At 44.7% G+C, this 16,495-nt stretch overlaps 1 protein-coding gene across 2 annotated transcripts; it reads right to left on the bottom strand.

The window, feature by feature from the left end:
* Window positions 1-218: 218 nt before the first annotated feature.
* CDC42 (cell division cycle 42) lies at window positions 219-15,678 on the bottom strand. 2 transcript variants are annotated; one of them, XM_010084335.1, is made up of 5 exons: window positions 15,529-15,678; window positions 10,309-10,381; window positions 7,768-7,877; window positions 7,463-7,660; window positions 219-1,650 (listed from the first exon to the last, which is right to left on the bottom strand). In XM_010084335.1, exons 1-5 carry the CDS (start codon window positions 15,631-15,633, stop codon window positions 1,561-1,563), a joined length of 576 nt encoding a protein of 191 aa, XP_010082637.1. In that variant the 5' UTR covers window positions 15,634-15,678; the 3' UTR covers window positions 219-1,560. The 2 variants fall into 2 exon arrangements, with proteins under 2 accessions (XP_010082637.1, XP_010082639.1); XM_010084337.1 differs by lacking the exon at window positions 219-1,650 and adding an exon at window positions 2,289-3,153.
* Window positions 15,679-16,495: the final 817 nt, after the last annotated feature.

The following is a 16,495-nucleotide window of genomic DNA, read 5'->3' as shown; positions in this document are numbered from 1 at the left end:
GACAGCGAGGACTCTGCATCAAAGATCAGAGCGATCTCGACAGAACCGAGGCCAGCAGCAGAGATGAGGGGCAACATGAACTGACAGGATTAAGCATTAAGGAAAGACCCAAGCTAACTTGCAAGGAGGAGAGCGGGGCTCGCAAGGGATAAAAGCCATATTTACAAATCCTTTACACTTGGGAGAAAGGCAAGGGAAATAACTACCCTCAGGCAGGCTTGTGAAGATACTTTTATGTTTAATACATCTGAAAAGAATGCATATACAAAGAACTTAGACATGAAAAAGCATTGCTTCAACACTAATGAGTCTACAAGAAATCGGAATTTTGGAAGATGGAGAAGATTCCTTAAGTTTAAAAAAAAAACTTTGAATTTGCAAGCCAAAATATATTTTTGGTAAAATCCCTACGACACTGCAGTCAGCCTACGTAAAGACCCTGCGCACAATCCTCAGCGGGCTGGAGCCCATCTTCCAGGCTCAAGGTTACTTACGAGCAAAATGCAGAAAAAGGGGATTCCCTTAACTGATCCCTACACAGTGCCAAACTAAACACTAGAAACCCCTCCCTGCAGTTCCTTCCTACTGACACAGGTCTGTCTTTCCACCCCTCCCTGAAGGACGCCAAGCCATCCGGTAAGAGATGCACCACCAGGGCCAGCTCCAAAACTCGTCTTAACATACACCAGGTCCTCTCAGAGCATCCGAACAGCAGTGTATATGCTGGTCATTGTAAGCGTTTCTCTACCAATTAAGGATTGGCAGAAGATGGATTTGTTAAAAGCCAACTGGATCAGTTGGGCATGCTTTAAAAGTTGCAGTTATTTCTTCATCACGTGACAAAAGCTTATGATGGCAAGATTAAGGAAGAGACTGGCAAGCTAGTTTCAAGTCTGATGGTGCATCAGAGAAAAGGATTCTCCTATTCCTAAGGCTTTATAACTTAGAGGGTGGGGTAGAAACTTATGACCTGCACAGTGGAAAGCCAGGGGAAGAGATACAAGGCAACTTCAGAGGAGATGCAGATACATTTTCTACACTCCTCCTTAGAGGAGCACCAGCTTGGGACCTTTTACTTTCCGGTATGTGTCTTTAGCACTAAGGTCTGCTCACACCCAGGCTGCTGGTTGGCTGCAGAACAGCCCTAGAAGTTCTTGAAACCAGAACCAAGTCTTGCCAGAGTGGTGTAAGTGACAAGGCTCCAGTCAAACAGCCTAGAATTAGTCTGTTACAGAAATAGTCATCACAAGCATGCCTGGATTTTAAACAAACAAAAAAATTAGAAACAGTAAACAAAATAAAAAACTAGTACTGATCAGTGTTTTCTGATAATACATAATTACTCAAAATTAACTAGTTTAACTGAATGGAGGGGGCGCTGGGGAATAAACACTAACATTCTCATCTCACACAGGGATCGTGTGGGGGAGATGGGAGTGCAGGGCATTTGTCATTATTGCGAAAACAAATTTTTAAAGTTTGTATCTTTAGTTTGATTTAAACATTGCTTTTAGTATGACATCAAACACCAGCTTTGCAGAAGGGGCTCTGGAGGGACGTTCATAGCAGCACACACCTGCGAGTCTTCTTCGGCTCCGGAGGCTCCAGGGCAGCCAATATCGCTTCGTCAAATACATTCTTTAGGCCTTTCTGAAAAGGGGCAGAGAGAGAAAGGGGCAGTCTCATTTTTGAGTTTTCACACAAACAAAACCACAGAAAGCCAAGTGGCAGACAAACCCCTCTAACGACGAATTGAGGTTTGCCACCTATAGCTCCCAGAGTCCCCTTTGCTCAGCAAGGCTCTGTCCAAGCTGTGTCACTGGGGTTAGCAGCTCCTTAGCATCAGATTTTCTCAACAGGAACGCGAGTCCTTCAAGATCAGACCAGTATACTTCACAAGAAGCAAAACACACGTACCAAAGTAATTTCCTTAAGGCAATTTTTTATGATTAGTTGGCTACTGACACATTTCACATGCTAATGACAAAGCAGAAAAAGCTGCATTCAAACGGAAGAGCTGGATCTGGAGCACGCCAGGTACAGCAGCGCAGACACCCGTGTGTCAGGGGAGAGAAGAGACAAGGAAAGCATGCAACGGTCCGGCACACGCTCTGGTCAGGCTGCCAGCCTCAAACACCCGACGGCTAGAAGCAGCCAGGTAGAGCCCAGAAGGTGCACATGGTATCAGAGAGGTCAGGATGGGAGGAGTACGAAGCCGGCACTGTACGTTGCGTTAAGTGTTAAACTGAAGCCAGGACGTGCAAATCGGAATAAAGCTTCATCAGTCATTTATACAAACAACTGCAATTTTTAATTTCAAAATTTTAAGACAAGCTACAATTGATGTTTTCTCCTTAAAACAATAAAAATCAGAAGCATGATAGTAAGAAGCAGCTTTACATCTTACAGTAACAGGCTTTAAGGATCTATTATTGAAATGAAGAGGTCTACCATGTTAGTGAAAGCAAGAATTTTAACAGTTCATAAAGCAGTAGCAAGTACATTGATATTTCCTTCCCCCCAAGGACTGACAAATACTCCACTACAGCACAGACAGCCAAAGCAACAGCAACAGAAAAACATCTCACTGCACAAAGGAGAACCAGAAAACCCTTCACATTACAGCGTAACTTGCAGATCACCGTTTCATGTACTTTTGTCATGCAAACACAGTTAACAAGAGTCACAAGTAGAAATTGAGAAAACACACAGCGTTTCTTCCAGCTGGATTCAGGAAGATCAAACATCATGTCTCATTCTTTTGATCTTTCTTTAAATAATAAGGTAAGCGGATCCTTTCCCCCAACAGCCTGAATTATAAAGCTACCCACATCTGGCAACTCAAGCAGCAGAGAGTTAAGCGAGTCCAGTTCATGTTCCACGGTCACAACATTTTACTAAAGATCTTAAGCATTGTTTTCAGTCCAAGAGCTAATACAGAGGTTGCTCTAAGATGGTAAGCAGACACAACAGCTTTCAATCGAGGTGGTTTTATTCTTTTTTTAACCAGGTTTCTACAGTAGTGGGGCAGAGGAAGCAGCAGCAAGAGGGGAAGGAGTAAGTTTAGAATATACAGCACTTCCTTTTGGGCTGAGTTTCCGGAGGCTCGAGGGCAGCTAGGATAGCCTCATCAAACACATTCTTCAGACCTCTCTACAAGACAGAGGGGAGGAGAAAAAACAGCAGCCAGGTTAGAGGATTAGAGAAAAACAAGCAGATACAAAGAGCATTCAGGATAGACCAGGCTGAATTCACAGAGGCAGTAAACAGATTTACTTTGCAAACAACAAAGTAGATCCCAGGAGGAAATCTCATTTAGATGACCCAGAAGTCAGTGTCAGAGACAGAACGCGTGACAGACCAACTTGGACAAAATGACCACTCAGAAGGGCAGAGGCACAAACACAGCAGCAACCGGCAAGAACAGGGGATGGGAGGGGCCACACAGAAGATGGTGATTTCCACTAACTGCTGAATATACACTCAGGGAGTTTCCTGGGTAATAAACACAGTGCAGAGCAGCTTACCCCACCACAGGGATCCAAAAGGTCACGTAAACCTTTTGCAGTCACCCACTGCGGATAAGCAAGCACCTCAGATGCACGGACTTACTGCTCCCAAATATCCCAGCAGGAGCTAGTACTGAGCAAGGGCTGCCAACAACTCCTCTGCCTTGTGAATTCAGCCCCCGAATAACTGAAGATTCCAGACAGCTGGGAAAACAAGATCTGGGATCAAAGCAGGACCTTTCTGGTAAGCCATCATCGTCTTCCGACACTGGCTATCAGCCTTTTAAGAAGCGATGCAATACCTTACCAGCACTGCTGCTCTGCCATGGAGAGCCAGCAGGGAAATGGTGCACTTCAGTTATTCAGTTTAGGTACGTAAGCAAGTATAACCACAGGAAGACAGAAACGGTATCAGGATTGGAATAACCGAGATCCAGCATCAGACAAGCAGTCACAGAGCTGCAACGAGTCTGCGGGGATTACACCAGAGCACAAAGCACGCGCTGCGTTTGCTGTAAGCACGACAGGAACACTGCAGTGTGCTACCACTCCCCCGCAGCTCTGCCAAGTTACACACGCACACCAGAAGTGAAACCTGGCGCAGTGCACACTAACTGGACTCGCCTAAATCTACTGTCATGAGTGCGACCTTCATAAATTCAGAAGAACTGCTTTATCTCAGCCAAAGACAAACAGAAAAGCTTAACTTACTTCCTGTAAACAATCGCAGTCTTCCCAAAATTAAGATTTTCTCCCTCACAGGTTAGACTGGATCTATCCCTCTTAGAAGGTCATTAATCTTGTTTCACTCAAGCACGTAATGGTAGATCTATCTCTAAGGCAATTCCATCTGGAATCATTTACGTCCATCACGTTACATGCAAGACTATACTTGAAAGAACAGAAGGAAATCACCACGTACATTCATTCTGTACATCCTCCCAAGCAACTTTTTAAATGAGTTGCAACCCAAGCTTACAAAAGAGCTAGAGACTTCAAATAAATAATGCCTGTGTGAAGCCTGAGTACTAATTAGATTTTCTTTCTCTGCGAGAACAAGGCTGTAGTATAAACTCAATTATGTTCTGTTAGATTAAGAACTCAGGCAGGGCAAGAGTCAAAAAAACATGTTTCCTTAATTGTCCTTCTGGGGGACTCCTCTTTTGTTTTCCTCTTGCACATGAGAAATCAATTTGTTTAAGAGAACAGAATCTGGGATTTGTTCTGAAGGACCTAGCAAAAAAAAAATAGGGTAAGGGAAGAGGAGGAAAAAAACCAGGACAGAAAATCGCTGTGAAAAATGGAACTGGGGTTAAAAGCCTGGATGATACAAGAGCAACCACACAAAGGGAACTGTATTCGACACCACTGCCACACAGGCCTCGATGCTCCGGTTAAAGTGACATGGCTCCTGTGCTGCGCTGGGGAACAGGCTGAGCTCTGGCTCCCTTTACCCCCTTCATTCATGTGCAGTTTAAGACAATTTACAGATCAGTGTCAAAACCATCAACCCTGCATCGGGGGAAAAACAGAACTGAAGGCAAAGTTCTCCTCTGTGTTAGGTACCAGCAGTGAGCTTCAGGAAGTCCGCTCAAACATTCAACTTGTAACAGTGGCAACAGCCATGTTAGTTGTAAAGTTTGTCAGTCACCCTTTCCGAGCAGCAAAGTGTCACCCACTTTTTACAGTGGTTTTTGGTACTATTTTGAAGAGACAAGTTGAAGACAGACACGGAAAGGGCCTTCCTCACAAACAGGGACCCCACAACCCAAGGACAGGGGACAGAACTGACTCCTCAGTACTGCAGTCATCCAGACCCAGGGAGAAGACATTCCATCTTTCCAAAAAAGACTCAAACTCAGCCTCTTACGACTCCCCTAGTGCTTTCAGAACACTGATGCTTCAACACAGACAACAAAATCTTCCTCCCAGGAAAAAAAAAAACTTGCTGTGGCTCCATGATTTCATGATTACTTGCTACTGTGGTGCTAAAGTAATTTGTAAATTAGTTGGAAAGGAAAAAATAAAACCAGCCTAAGACTGCTAAGGTGAGCTGTGGAGACAGAAGCCAAGGTGAAGAGAGACTGAACGACCCAGCTGAGTCTAGCTTCAGTTGAAACCAGCTACAACACTGCCTTGCAGGTAGGAAAACAACCCTCCTGGCTAGGAAAGCCAGCCGACCTCTGTGCTCAGCAAGCTGCCAGCTACATCACCGCTGGGAACTTCCAACAACCCTTCGCAGATCAACTACATTTCTGTTTGGCAGCTACTACCGACAGACTGAGGAAAAAGGTGTTTCGTAGGGGAAGTCAACAACAAATGAAGGAAGAAGAACAGAGCAGATGCAAACCGACTAGCCTTCCAGGTGAGGTGGCTTCTGAACCCTCCTCCCAGGTTACTCTTGGTTCCTAAAACCTTCAATGGGTATACAAGCACTAGTGCTCTGGAAGAAATTCAGGCTGAGCTTCCAAGTGCATAAAGCTGTTCTCTGCAACAGTTTAGTCTATCTGGAAATAAAAAGAATGGATAAACACTGAAATTGTTAATCATATCAACTCTTACTCTGGTAATTCTAAGTGTTTCCATGCAATTTGGGCAAACTAAACAAGGCAACTTTAAAGCTACAGAGGAAAGGGTCTTGGTGAGTAATACAGGACAAAAAGTCCTGGTAAGTATTTACCCAACTATTGGGTCCTACAGCCTAGCTAGCAGCAGCATTCAGGACATGCCAGACACCATCTAAAATGGTATTTTAGGACTGAATGGATCTTAAGAGAATTACAGCTCAAGCAGGAATAACCCTTGGCTTGTATGTGGCCAGTAAGGAAGCGCAGCCAAGACTACCTTGTGATCAGGGATTCCCAGGATGAACTGCAGCGTGCCTCGCCACAACACCTCCAGTGCCAGCGTTCTGCACAATTCCATCAAAAGTCTCTTCCTTCCCAGCAAACACCCAGGCAAAGCTTTGTTACAAAAAAAAGCCTCAGGATCACAAATGGAAGAGTCAACATTTGATCTGGGCAAAAGGTGCAAGATAAGCAGAACTTCAGGCTTCATAAAGTTTAGCAATAAAGCCTTGTGCTCAAGATACTGGAGATGAATGCACAACAGAACTGAAAAGAGTGAGGGACACGACAGTGTGCACCCCTAGTGCCATGCACATCAGAGAGGGACAAATTCTTTCCAGAGAAGTATTAGGGAATTCTTAAAGAGTTGCAGTCAATTCTGCAAGAGCAGGCAAGCAAAATGAAGTTCCCAGAGCATCCAAAGTCAAGGGAACAGGCTAGCTAGCCAGCCGATGGCTTCCATCCACCCCATCCTAGTACTCCTAACTTAAAGGGGAAGGATTTCCTGGGCTTCCTGGCCTCAAGTCAGCTGGTTTAGTTGGCTTTAGACTCGTTCACAAGTCAGTTCACACAGCATCACCATGCTTGTGTCTTGAAAACGATTTCACTCTTATTTTCTGTTTCAACAGAACTTCCATCTTAAAGGGGGCATAGGAAACACAGCTCACCACCAACTGCACAGGAAGAGAAAGAAGCTCTCTACTATGAAGGCTTCTAGTCCTAGAAGCACCAAAACTGACTTTTCTGAGATTTTTGCTTTGCCTACTCTCTTCAGTAGTGAGCTGCACTGTGTCCTAGCCCACTTACTGTCCATAACACACCTTCTCAGTTTTCAGTAGCTATTTTCCTCTGACACAAAAACAAACACAGCAAGCACGTCCTCTTCCATCACCCCTCTACACTATGCCTGATCTTCACAGGCTGATTTCCTCTGTACCACTGCCAACTCCTTGTGTCTTGGAACAACAGATCAAAGAGAAAGCTACAGCATCAACAGCAGAAAGAGAGCTTAGACCCTCTCACATCCATATGGAGCTGGTTTTCCCCATAACTGAAAAAAAAGTATGGAATATAAGCAAGCAAAAATGGTCAAAGTCCAACCCTCACCTGCGTAAGTGCAGAGCATTCCACGTATTTGACAGCTTTCAGGTCCCGGGCCAGTTTTTCAGCCGTCTCTGGAGTTATGGGCTTCTGCTTGTTCTTGGCAAGTTTCTCAATTGTTGAGGGATCATCTCTTAGATCAATTTGGGTCCCAACAAGCAGGAAAGGAGTCTTTGGACAGTGGTGAGTAATTTCAGGTACCCACTAAAGACAGAGAAGGCACAATATTTGTTACTAACCACCTAAGATAACTCCTGACATATTTCTGAAATCACTGCAGCAGCTCCCTTTGTAGGCAGAGTTCAACTAACCTTTTCTTTCACATTTTCAAATGAAGAAGGAGACACCACTGAAAAACAGACCAGAAATACATCTGTCTGTGGATAGCTGAGGGGTCGTAATCTATCATAGTCTTCCTGACCTAGAAGAGAAAATTAACACAATGTTAGACCCAGTGACATACTGCCCTTTACAGGTGGCTAGAATGCATATTCCAGCACAATGGCATGATTGTGATTAATCCTAATTCCTAAGCAAATACACATGCCCTGGACCCAAACATTCGAAGATCCTGGTTTTCGAATCCAGAACTCATTAAGTTGCTACGTAACAATGAGCTGCTCACAGTCACAGGAGAGCTGGGAAGTCTGACAGGAGAACTATCTAATGAATTTTTAGATTTAACGCCCTCAGACTGCATAACACTTTCCTCAATTATAATGAAAAGTTGCATGGATCTGCTTATAGATGAGCTCTTCTGTACCTAGTCCATTCATTAAAAGTATCATGTAACTGAATTTCATTACCCTGCAAAAACCCTGCAGTGTGGAGGAAAAAAGACCAAAAAAAAAGCAGCTCTGTTCACTAGAACATTCTGACTTATGCTTGTGAACACTTAGTGAAGCATCCTCCATGCAGTAAGAGAACGCCACTGTTCCAGGGGAGTGTGTTCAGGCTGCCCAGCAGCATTTCCCTCAAAACACACCAAAGCCCCAGCGCAGGCTGTGCTTCCGAGGAAGCCAGGCTCTTCCCTTTGTGTCCATAAGAGCGGGCAGTCCCTGCAGGGAACCACGGTGGCACTGACCCACCAACCCAACTCTGCCCAAGCTCATTCTTGAACTTCCTCCTGCTCAGCAAACCTGGCACTAAAGGAGCTGCTGTACTTTCTGGCAACCACATCAGAAAAATCAGAAAATCCCTCAGAATTCAACTGATGCTCTCTCGCCTATCCTACAGGACAAAGACCTTTGAGATCTTGAAGGAGATGACTCAACACCTGGGACATCTCAGCAGAGGAAGATCTACAGCTTGAAGATGGAAGTATAAACAGCTTGTTAGAGCTATCGTGCTCAGCTGGACACAGAGGAGCTAAGCACTGATGAAAATATCTTGTTACAATTAACAAGACTACTCCAAAAAGCTTTTCTGTCATAGTACAAGTTCAAAACACAGTACAAGTTCAAAGATTTTTTTCTTGTATTTGACAGTTAACAATGGATAAACCCCTATTGCTAAGTTCTGTAACTCGTGCTGGCTACTGTTTAGCAAAAAGCAGGTGACCATTAAAGAACAAAAGCCTCCCACTTCAGAAGCCCAGCGCCAAAAGGAAAGCTTTTATATTCTCAAGTGCGCAGAGTCACCTACACGCAGGAAAAGCCGCTTGGTAAGTTTTCAGAATCACTTAATGGATTACTGCACTGACAGTACATGAACACGCACATCTACACACACACAGCAGTTCCCAGAGGCCTGAACCCAGCGGACCTGAGCAGGAAAAACCTACACGGCTCTTACCCATGCAGGTACCAGAAGGCTACAGCTGACACCCACCTAAGGGCTGGTCCCTGCAGCAGCCCACACCCCGTGTGTCCGGACAGAGCCCCGCTTCTCTGCTCAACTCCTTCTCCAGGAGCAACAACTAACACACAGATCACATTTGGGAGAAGAATGTGAAGAGCCAGTTGAAGTTATAGCGTTTAACTGGAAGCCTAAAATCGTTTCATTAATCAAATAAGGCACTAATGATGCATCTGTAAGAATACAGCTGGAAACAGTCAGATTAAGTTCTGTCAAGACAATTTTAGGAAACAGCTTATCAATTAAGCTCTCTGCAAGGACAGAGAGTTTACAATATCAGATGCCGCCAGAGCACTCTGGTGTTATTACAGGTTGGGGACTGGGTAACTAGCAGTTGAACCAGTTTCAACCCTTACTTGCTAAATTTTCACACATGCAAAGCAATGTAACTGTTTAATTCTTGCAAATTTCTCCAGCCAGAAACTGAGATACAGTCTAATAACCATAAGCAAAGAAGCCTGCAGATTTATTTTTCATTTTAAAAAAGCCTACAGTGAGGGCTTATGAAACTCCACTCAACATCCTGATTTCTTCCATGTTAAGAAAAGAAATATGCCACATGCCCATCGAAGAGGTTCTAATGTTAGTCAATCTGTCTTGACTTTTGGTCAAAGAATAGGCTATTTACTAAACAAAAACCATACAATCCACATATTTTATTCAACACAATTTTCTCCTTAAATTATGTTCAAAAAGTAGAAACCTCTTATCCTCCAGCTCTTACCTAGATTAGAGGTGAAAGCTTGAAACTTGTCCTCTGGTGTCACAAAATATAACAGCTCTAAAAGAAGTGGAGTTTTTTGGGGGGAAGGAGTGTTGTTTGTTCGGGTTTTTTTTAATTAACTTGATTTAGCAACTCCTCAGGTCAGGAAAGAAGAATCAAGATAGATGTTTCCCTTTCATAAAAAAAAAGAACCAACTGTGTCTCTTCATGTTTAACATCGTGTCAACTAGGTCTTGGGCAGTTACAGTGACACATGTACTTAGTTTCTCACCTGCAGTATCAAAGAGGCCGAGGGTGTAAGGCTCTCCTCCAATCATCACTGTTACAGCATAGTTATCAAAAACCTGGTAAGAAAAGAGAAATACATTTAATAAGATGTGAATAAGCCATCTTTCAAACCATGGGCCTGCTCACCTTGCCAAGGACACTCTGCTTTGTACAAGAGTCACCAGCAGAAGCCATCAGGGGAACAATGCTGTCACTGTTAAGGCTGTGAACAGGACAATTCCATTTGCAACAGGGATGCAAGAGCCCCTTTCCAGGAGGTATCTAAAGCCCAGGCACCCCAGGCACACCACTGCATATTCTGGGGTAAAAGCCACTGAACAAAACACCTGCAACAGCTCTTGCCTGTAATTGCAGAGGTTTCCCACACTGCCACAGAAATTTTAACCTTCACACCTGGCCTGACCCAGTAAACACGCCCCCACAAAGCCAGAACAGACAAACATCAGCCCTGCCCTTCAGGCACAGAGCTGTGGGGCTTCTCACAGGACCCGAGTCCTTGAAGTTCATCTTTCTGAACATCTACAGAATTCAACAGAGTCCGTCTCTTCAACAGGAATTTATCCTCCATCTTTGGAGGAAGCAACACAGTTGTTCAAAATCAGTCTGTGTTAAATTCACTCTCCATCTAAATGAGAATCCAGCTCCAGCAGACCACTTTACACTGTCTCTGTACAGCATCTGGCACAACAGTCCTGTCCTCAAGGCCAGACCTGCTACACGGGGTAGCCAACACTACCAAAAATATTTCATCCAGTAACTTGTTTATAACACAGCTGAGCACGAGGACCTACCCAAAGCCTTCTCCTTCAACACCTACATAGCACTAAGGAGTGAATATCCTGTCCAAGGTCAGTATCTTTAATTGCAATAACCATTTTATCTTCAGAACCGCAACAGACGGGATTCCAGAAAGTACCTTTGGCAAAAAATCCTTCCCACAGGAAAAAAAAAAAAAAAAAACCACAAAAAAAAAAAACCACACCAAACACACAAACCACCCTGTCCCTGCATACTGTGCTGCAAGGTTACTCAGAGAGTTGGGATCTCCAAGACCAGGGAAGCTCTCCTTCAACTAGCAACTGAAGCAAACCCCAACATTAAAGAGGCCAGCACTCACCTCAAAAGCTTTTCATGGAAGGAGGGAGGGACATGGAGAAACAAGCAGTCACATGCGTCTATTAACAGGGCTTTAGTAAGAGCTTACATCCTTGAGAAAATCCCACTAAAAACTGAGATAAGACCAGCCAGACAGCACTTCAAAGCTGAACTTCCAAGAGTTCAGATCGTTCTCCTTTCCACCTAACTGCCCTGGTTACAGCAATACCTGACACCACGCTCATTCTTTCAACTATTCACACCTCACAACGACTGAGAAAGCAGCTAAGGCCACAGCATCCTGCGTATCCCCAGGAACACCAGCTGGAAGCAGAAGTCCACTTCTCATCCTATTTTGAATAGCATTCAGGATTTTAAAGTACTGCAAGAGATTTCAATGCTCATCTCCATTACCTGCAGCCCAATCCTCTGCACACCGCACCAAGCTCACCTTATTGAACAGCCCAGAAAGTGTCCAGCTCCAAACAAGACATTCAGGCTGGAGGAGGGTGGAAGGCAGAGCCTGCTCAATATGTTGTGACTGCTATGACAAGCCTCCAAAGGACAGGTCAGGATGGGAACTCATCTGTTGCTGGGTACAGAAGCAGAAACTGGTATGTTCTGTGCTGAAGGTCAGAGCGTTTGCTCTGTCAGAAGATGGGTGGCAGCTTAATCCCCCAAAGACACCCCCTCATTTTCCCCCAGTGAATGGGAAGTCAATAATACGACTTGTAGTTGCCTTTTAGGGGGATTGGCACGCATTCTCCCTCATCATGATTTTTTTTTTTAAGCTCCCTATCTGGAAAATGGGATTTTTTTTCTTTTCTCTTCTTTTTTTTTTTCTAAGGTGCAGCCACTATAGAAAAGGTCTGGGGTTCAGCCCTAAGAGTCCAGGGTTACAAGGCTAGCCTTCAGACAAACCTGGCAACTACAGTCTCATAGCATAATCAACTGAAAATTTCATCCTCAGTTGTGCTAAAACAGGCTAAAAACCAGGGCAAGAATTAGCCCAACAAGAAGTTTCAATTCCTGCCACTGCCAGACAGCCCGTTATAGCAGGTGGTACGAGCTTTCGTGTTACAGGACTCGCACCTGATCCGCCACTACCCAAGTGTTGCCAGTGCCTCTCCACGGACATGTCCCCTGCTGCTTTTGTTGAGAAGAACAATGATGTCAAAAACATGCAAGTGACAAACCATGTGCAGTACCAGTATGAAACCTATCTCCCACTGGGAAATATCCTCAAAAAAGGAGTAAGAGCTGCAAAACACAAGTGAAAGAAACTAATCTCTTATTCTGCACTTGTGCGTTCCCCATCAATGTTTTGGCCACGCTGCTGCAGAGCACACCTCCAACTACAGTGCACAAGTACAGCACCCGCACGGACGTTACACCAGCCACTCCAGTGCCTACACGCGGGGAGCAGCTCAGCTTGAAGCCAGACCATCACTGATTTGCTAAAGCACCCCCACCTTCTGCTAACTGCTTTGTGCCCTGGACCACTGCACACACAACACAGGTGTCACCTTCCTCGAGAGAGACTCAGCAGCAGCTGCTGCAGCTGGATTCCCGGTGTTTATCGGTACGCTGGCCTTGAGCTACCACCAGTATTTACCAGGTTCTCAAAAGCAGAGCTTTATCTCCAGGTTCTCTTTCTGCTTAAACATTTTGTTAAGCAGTTTGAGTCCCGCCCACTTTACTCTAGGGTCCTTATTCAGCCACAAACATTCTGGAGATATTAAGGCTGAGAGAGTTGGCGGTGTTAGGCCTAGAGAGAAGGATCTGCAGATACCTTCCAGTGCTGAAAGGGGGCTACAGGAGAGCTGGGGGGGCAGGGACAGGACGAGGGGGAACAGGTTGAAGCTGCAAGAGGGGAGATGGAGATGAGATGTGAGGAAGAAATGTTTTCCTGTGCGGGGGGTGAGGCAGTGGCCCAGGGTGCCCAGAGCAGCTGTGGATGCCCCATCCCTGGAGGGGTTCAAGGCCAGGCTGGATGAGGCTTTGGGCAACCTGGGCTGGTGGGAGGTGTCCCTGCCCACGGCAGGGGTGTGGGACTCAATCTTTAAGGTCCCTTCCCACCCAAACAATTCTGTGATTCTATAGCTCTGAGAGGTTGCTTTCATTTTGGGAATAATGCTATCTGTTATATTTCTTTGCCTATTTATTACTCGAAGCATTAGCCAGAATATCAGAGGTTATTTAACCCGTTTCCAGAGTATGAAATACACCTCTAGGCCACACACAGAACTAGGAACAGGCCTGTGATATCCCCAGAACAGCAAGCTCCTCAAGCCATGAGGTTAAGAGGTAAATACTATTCCAGAAACACGGGACAGTTTAAAAGGAGCTATATATAAGCCTTAGCACATCTTGAACACACTTTACTGGCAAGTAACTTTCTTTGAATAGCTTCTTCCACTTTGCCTGTTAGCAGGGGTTTATAGACAGTACTACCATCTGCAGGACAGCAAACTCACAAGCCTTCAAAATATTCATTTTAAGATTATAACATTTTTCAACATAATTAAGGGTCACTTCACTAAGTATAGAAACACTCACTGCCTGAACTCACTGGCCATCTTCAATTTGTCTTGACCATAAAGAACAGCTTAAATAGGGCAAGCAGACTGCTACAGGTTCAGCCCAGGATGGGATTGTCACAGAAGTATCCCAGCAGGTTACTCGACACCACTCTCAAAAACTTGAGAATGGCAAAACAGTTTCAAATGCAGCTTTTCTCCCAGTCCATCATAAAGGACATCCATGAGCACAACCCCCAGGTTCTGAACAGTGGTCGCTGCATCCAGCCTGAATGCTCTCAGGGTTGGGAGTCACGTCATCTTTAGTTCCCAACCCACAACTAAACACAAACATTTTTGTCCTGTGGAAGTCTGCCCTGTTCTTAACATACCTCAGATTTGGTGAAGCTGAAGATCTCTGGATAGTGTACAAAGCCAATACCTCAAAAAGAGGCAATCAAGTCCACTGCAACTTCTTGTCCACAAAGAGACGACATTTTTATAAAGAAGTAGCTATTCCAAAAGAGCCATCAGGCAGAGCTACCTGGCACCTCAGAGGAGCTATCTGTTCTTTTCAGTTGCTTTGTAATAACATAAAAGACAATTGACCCTTTCACTGACAGGCACTCGACCTCTTTGCAATGCATTTCCAGATCAAAATTTGTTTGACATATTTGGGCAAACTCTTCAATTTGTACATTGGTAGGAGATGGCTTTTTCAGGTCCATCCAGAGAAAACTTACAAAAGCAGCAACCAAATGTCAAAGTCTCTTGCAGCATCCTCACTCAAAAACTGAACCGCCTCAGCGTCAGCCCGCTGATCTTGCGCATGCAATATTAACAAGAAAAGCACTTTTGATCAGAAATATAACACACATGTATCTCGCAGGCAGTCAGCAAACTGTTCCCAGCTCGATCTTTAGATAAGCCAAGGGATTCAGTATCTCAGAATACAGAGCCTGTAAGGCTCAAAAAGGTTACTTAGAAATAGCCAAGGACTACACACAAAGCTGGCAAGTGTTTGGAAGTACAAATGATGAGACTGCGCAGTCTACATCCAAACGTAACTTCAGCTAAGCATGAGCCACACACCCTGTTCGCTGCACAACCCCTGAATCTTCCAGAGTTGCAAAGCAAAAATGAGCACCAGAAAATGAAAATGACTATTCTAGCAACATTAAATACTACTTTCCCTAAGAAGGAAGATGTGGCAAGAACTGTGAGAGCAAGCTGGAGAGCAGGTGTTCCTGCGGCTTGCTCTCCGCTTAGCAGTCCTAACAACTGCAAATAATCTCCTCCACAGAATCCAGCTGCTGGCCACCAAAGAGAAGCCCAGATTCTGCAGAGCAGTCAAGCAGGAGGAGCTGAGCAGACCCAGGAAAGGCATCCCAGCACTGCCAGGTGATGTGAAAGATTGGTGGCAGCAGTGCAGCAAACACACTGATCGTTACTTTTCCACGGTGCACTGGTTAGTCTCCAACAGGAAAGCAGGCCGTAAGAACAAGTATTAAGGCATGTACACCACAAAAGTTAGTTAGTAAGGAAACTCAGGCTGCCCAAAGAACAACTGGAGCCATTGTCACACTTACCGTTGGTACGTATTCCGATGGGAATTTATTTGTTGTGTAAGAAATTAAGAGACAGGTTTTACCAACAGCACCATCACCCACGACTACACACTTGATCGTCTGCATAGCTGAAGTCTACTAGGATATCAACTCCAATGAGGACCTAGACGGGGAAACAAAAAAGAGATACACGTATTTAGATGTTTGTCATTCTCACCAGATAGCAATACATCATTGATGAGCTTCGACTGGAGCCCAAACCACTAACAGCACTTATGGGATCTGAAAATGAGACATTCCTAGATGAGCTGGTAGATCCATTCTCTCCATCATACACACAAGACAGGAAGCTGCTTATTTTCATAAACACAAATACCTCCTCCCTACAGCTAGACCCCTCCCCTGCTAAACACCAGCTAAGACTAGGTTTGGCGTGATCGCTTCTCTACATGGGGAAGAAGGACTAGGTACATTCAGTCACTAATATACGCCGCGATTTTTGCCAAGTTACCTCAAGTTGGACAAAAAAAGATCTTTACACTTTTCCAGACTGCTTTTAATGCATGGAAGCATCCAGCTCTAAATGCACCAAAAGCTGCAAGTGTAAACTGGGGTCTCGATAGCTGCTAAGTAACATACGTGCCTCCCAAGAGACCTTCCCTCTGGAGAACACTTCAGTAAAGAAAGCTCAGCACGAAACACAGCAGTACGAGCTTTGAAACTACTTTGCGGGATAAAAATAAGCAGGTACAGACGGAAGTAAACATGATTAATTCCTCCTCCCCCTGCCTTTTTTGGTTGGTTTTTAGTGGTGGTTTGGGGGTTTTTCTTGGGTTTTTTTGAAAGCCTAAGTACAATTCTACAATCTTTTGGTTAAGGTTGCAACTTAACACACACCTTTATCCCCACATGGAAGTGGTTAACAGCACTGAAGCTCAGCAGGGCATCTGGTTCCCAAGGAATCCTATTACTCTCCAGACATCAGAAA

Source organism: Pterocles gutturalis, unplaced genomic scaffold (assembly GCF_000699245.1).
Source record: "Pterocles gutturalis isolate BGI_N339 unplaced genomic scaffold, ASM69924v1 scaffold43220, whole genome shotgun sequence".
NCBI lineage: Eukaryota > Metazoa > Chordata > Aves > Pterocliformes > Pteroclidae > Pterocles > Pterocles gutturalis.
This window is presented reverse-complemented; position numbering and strand designations above follow the sequence as displayed.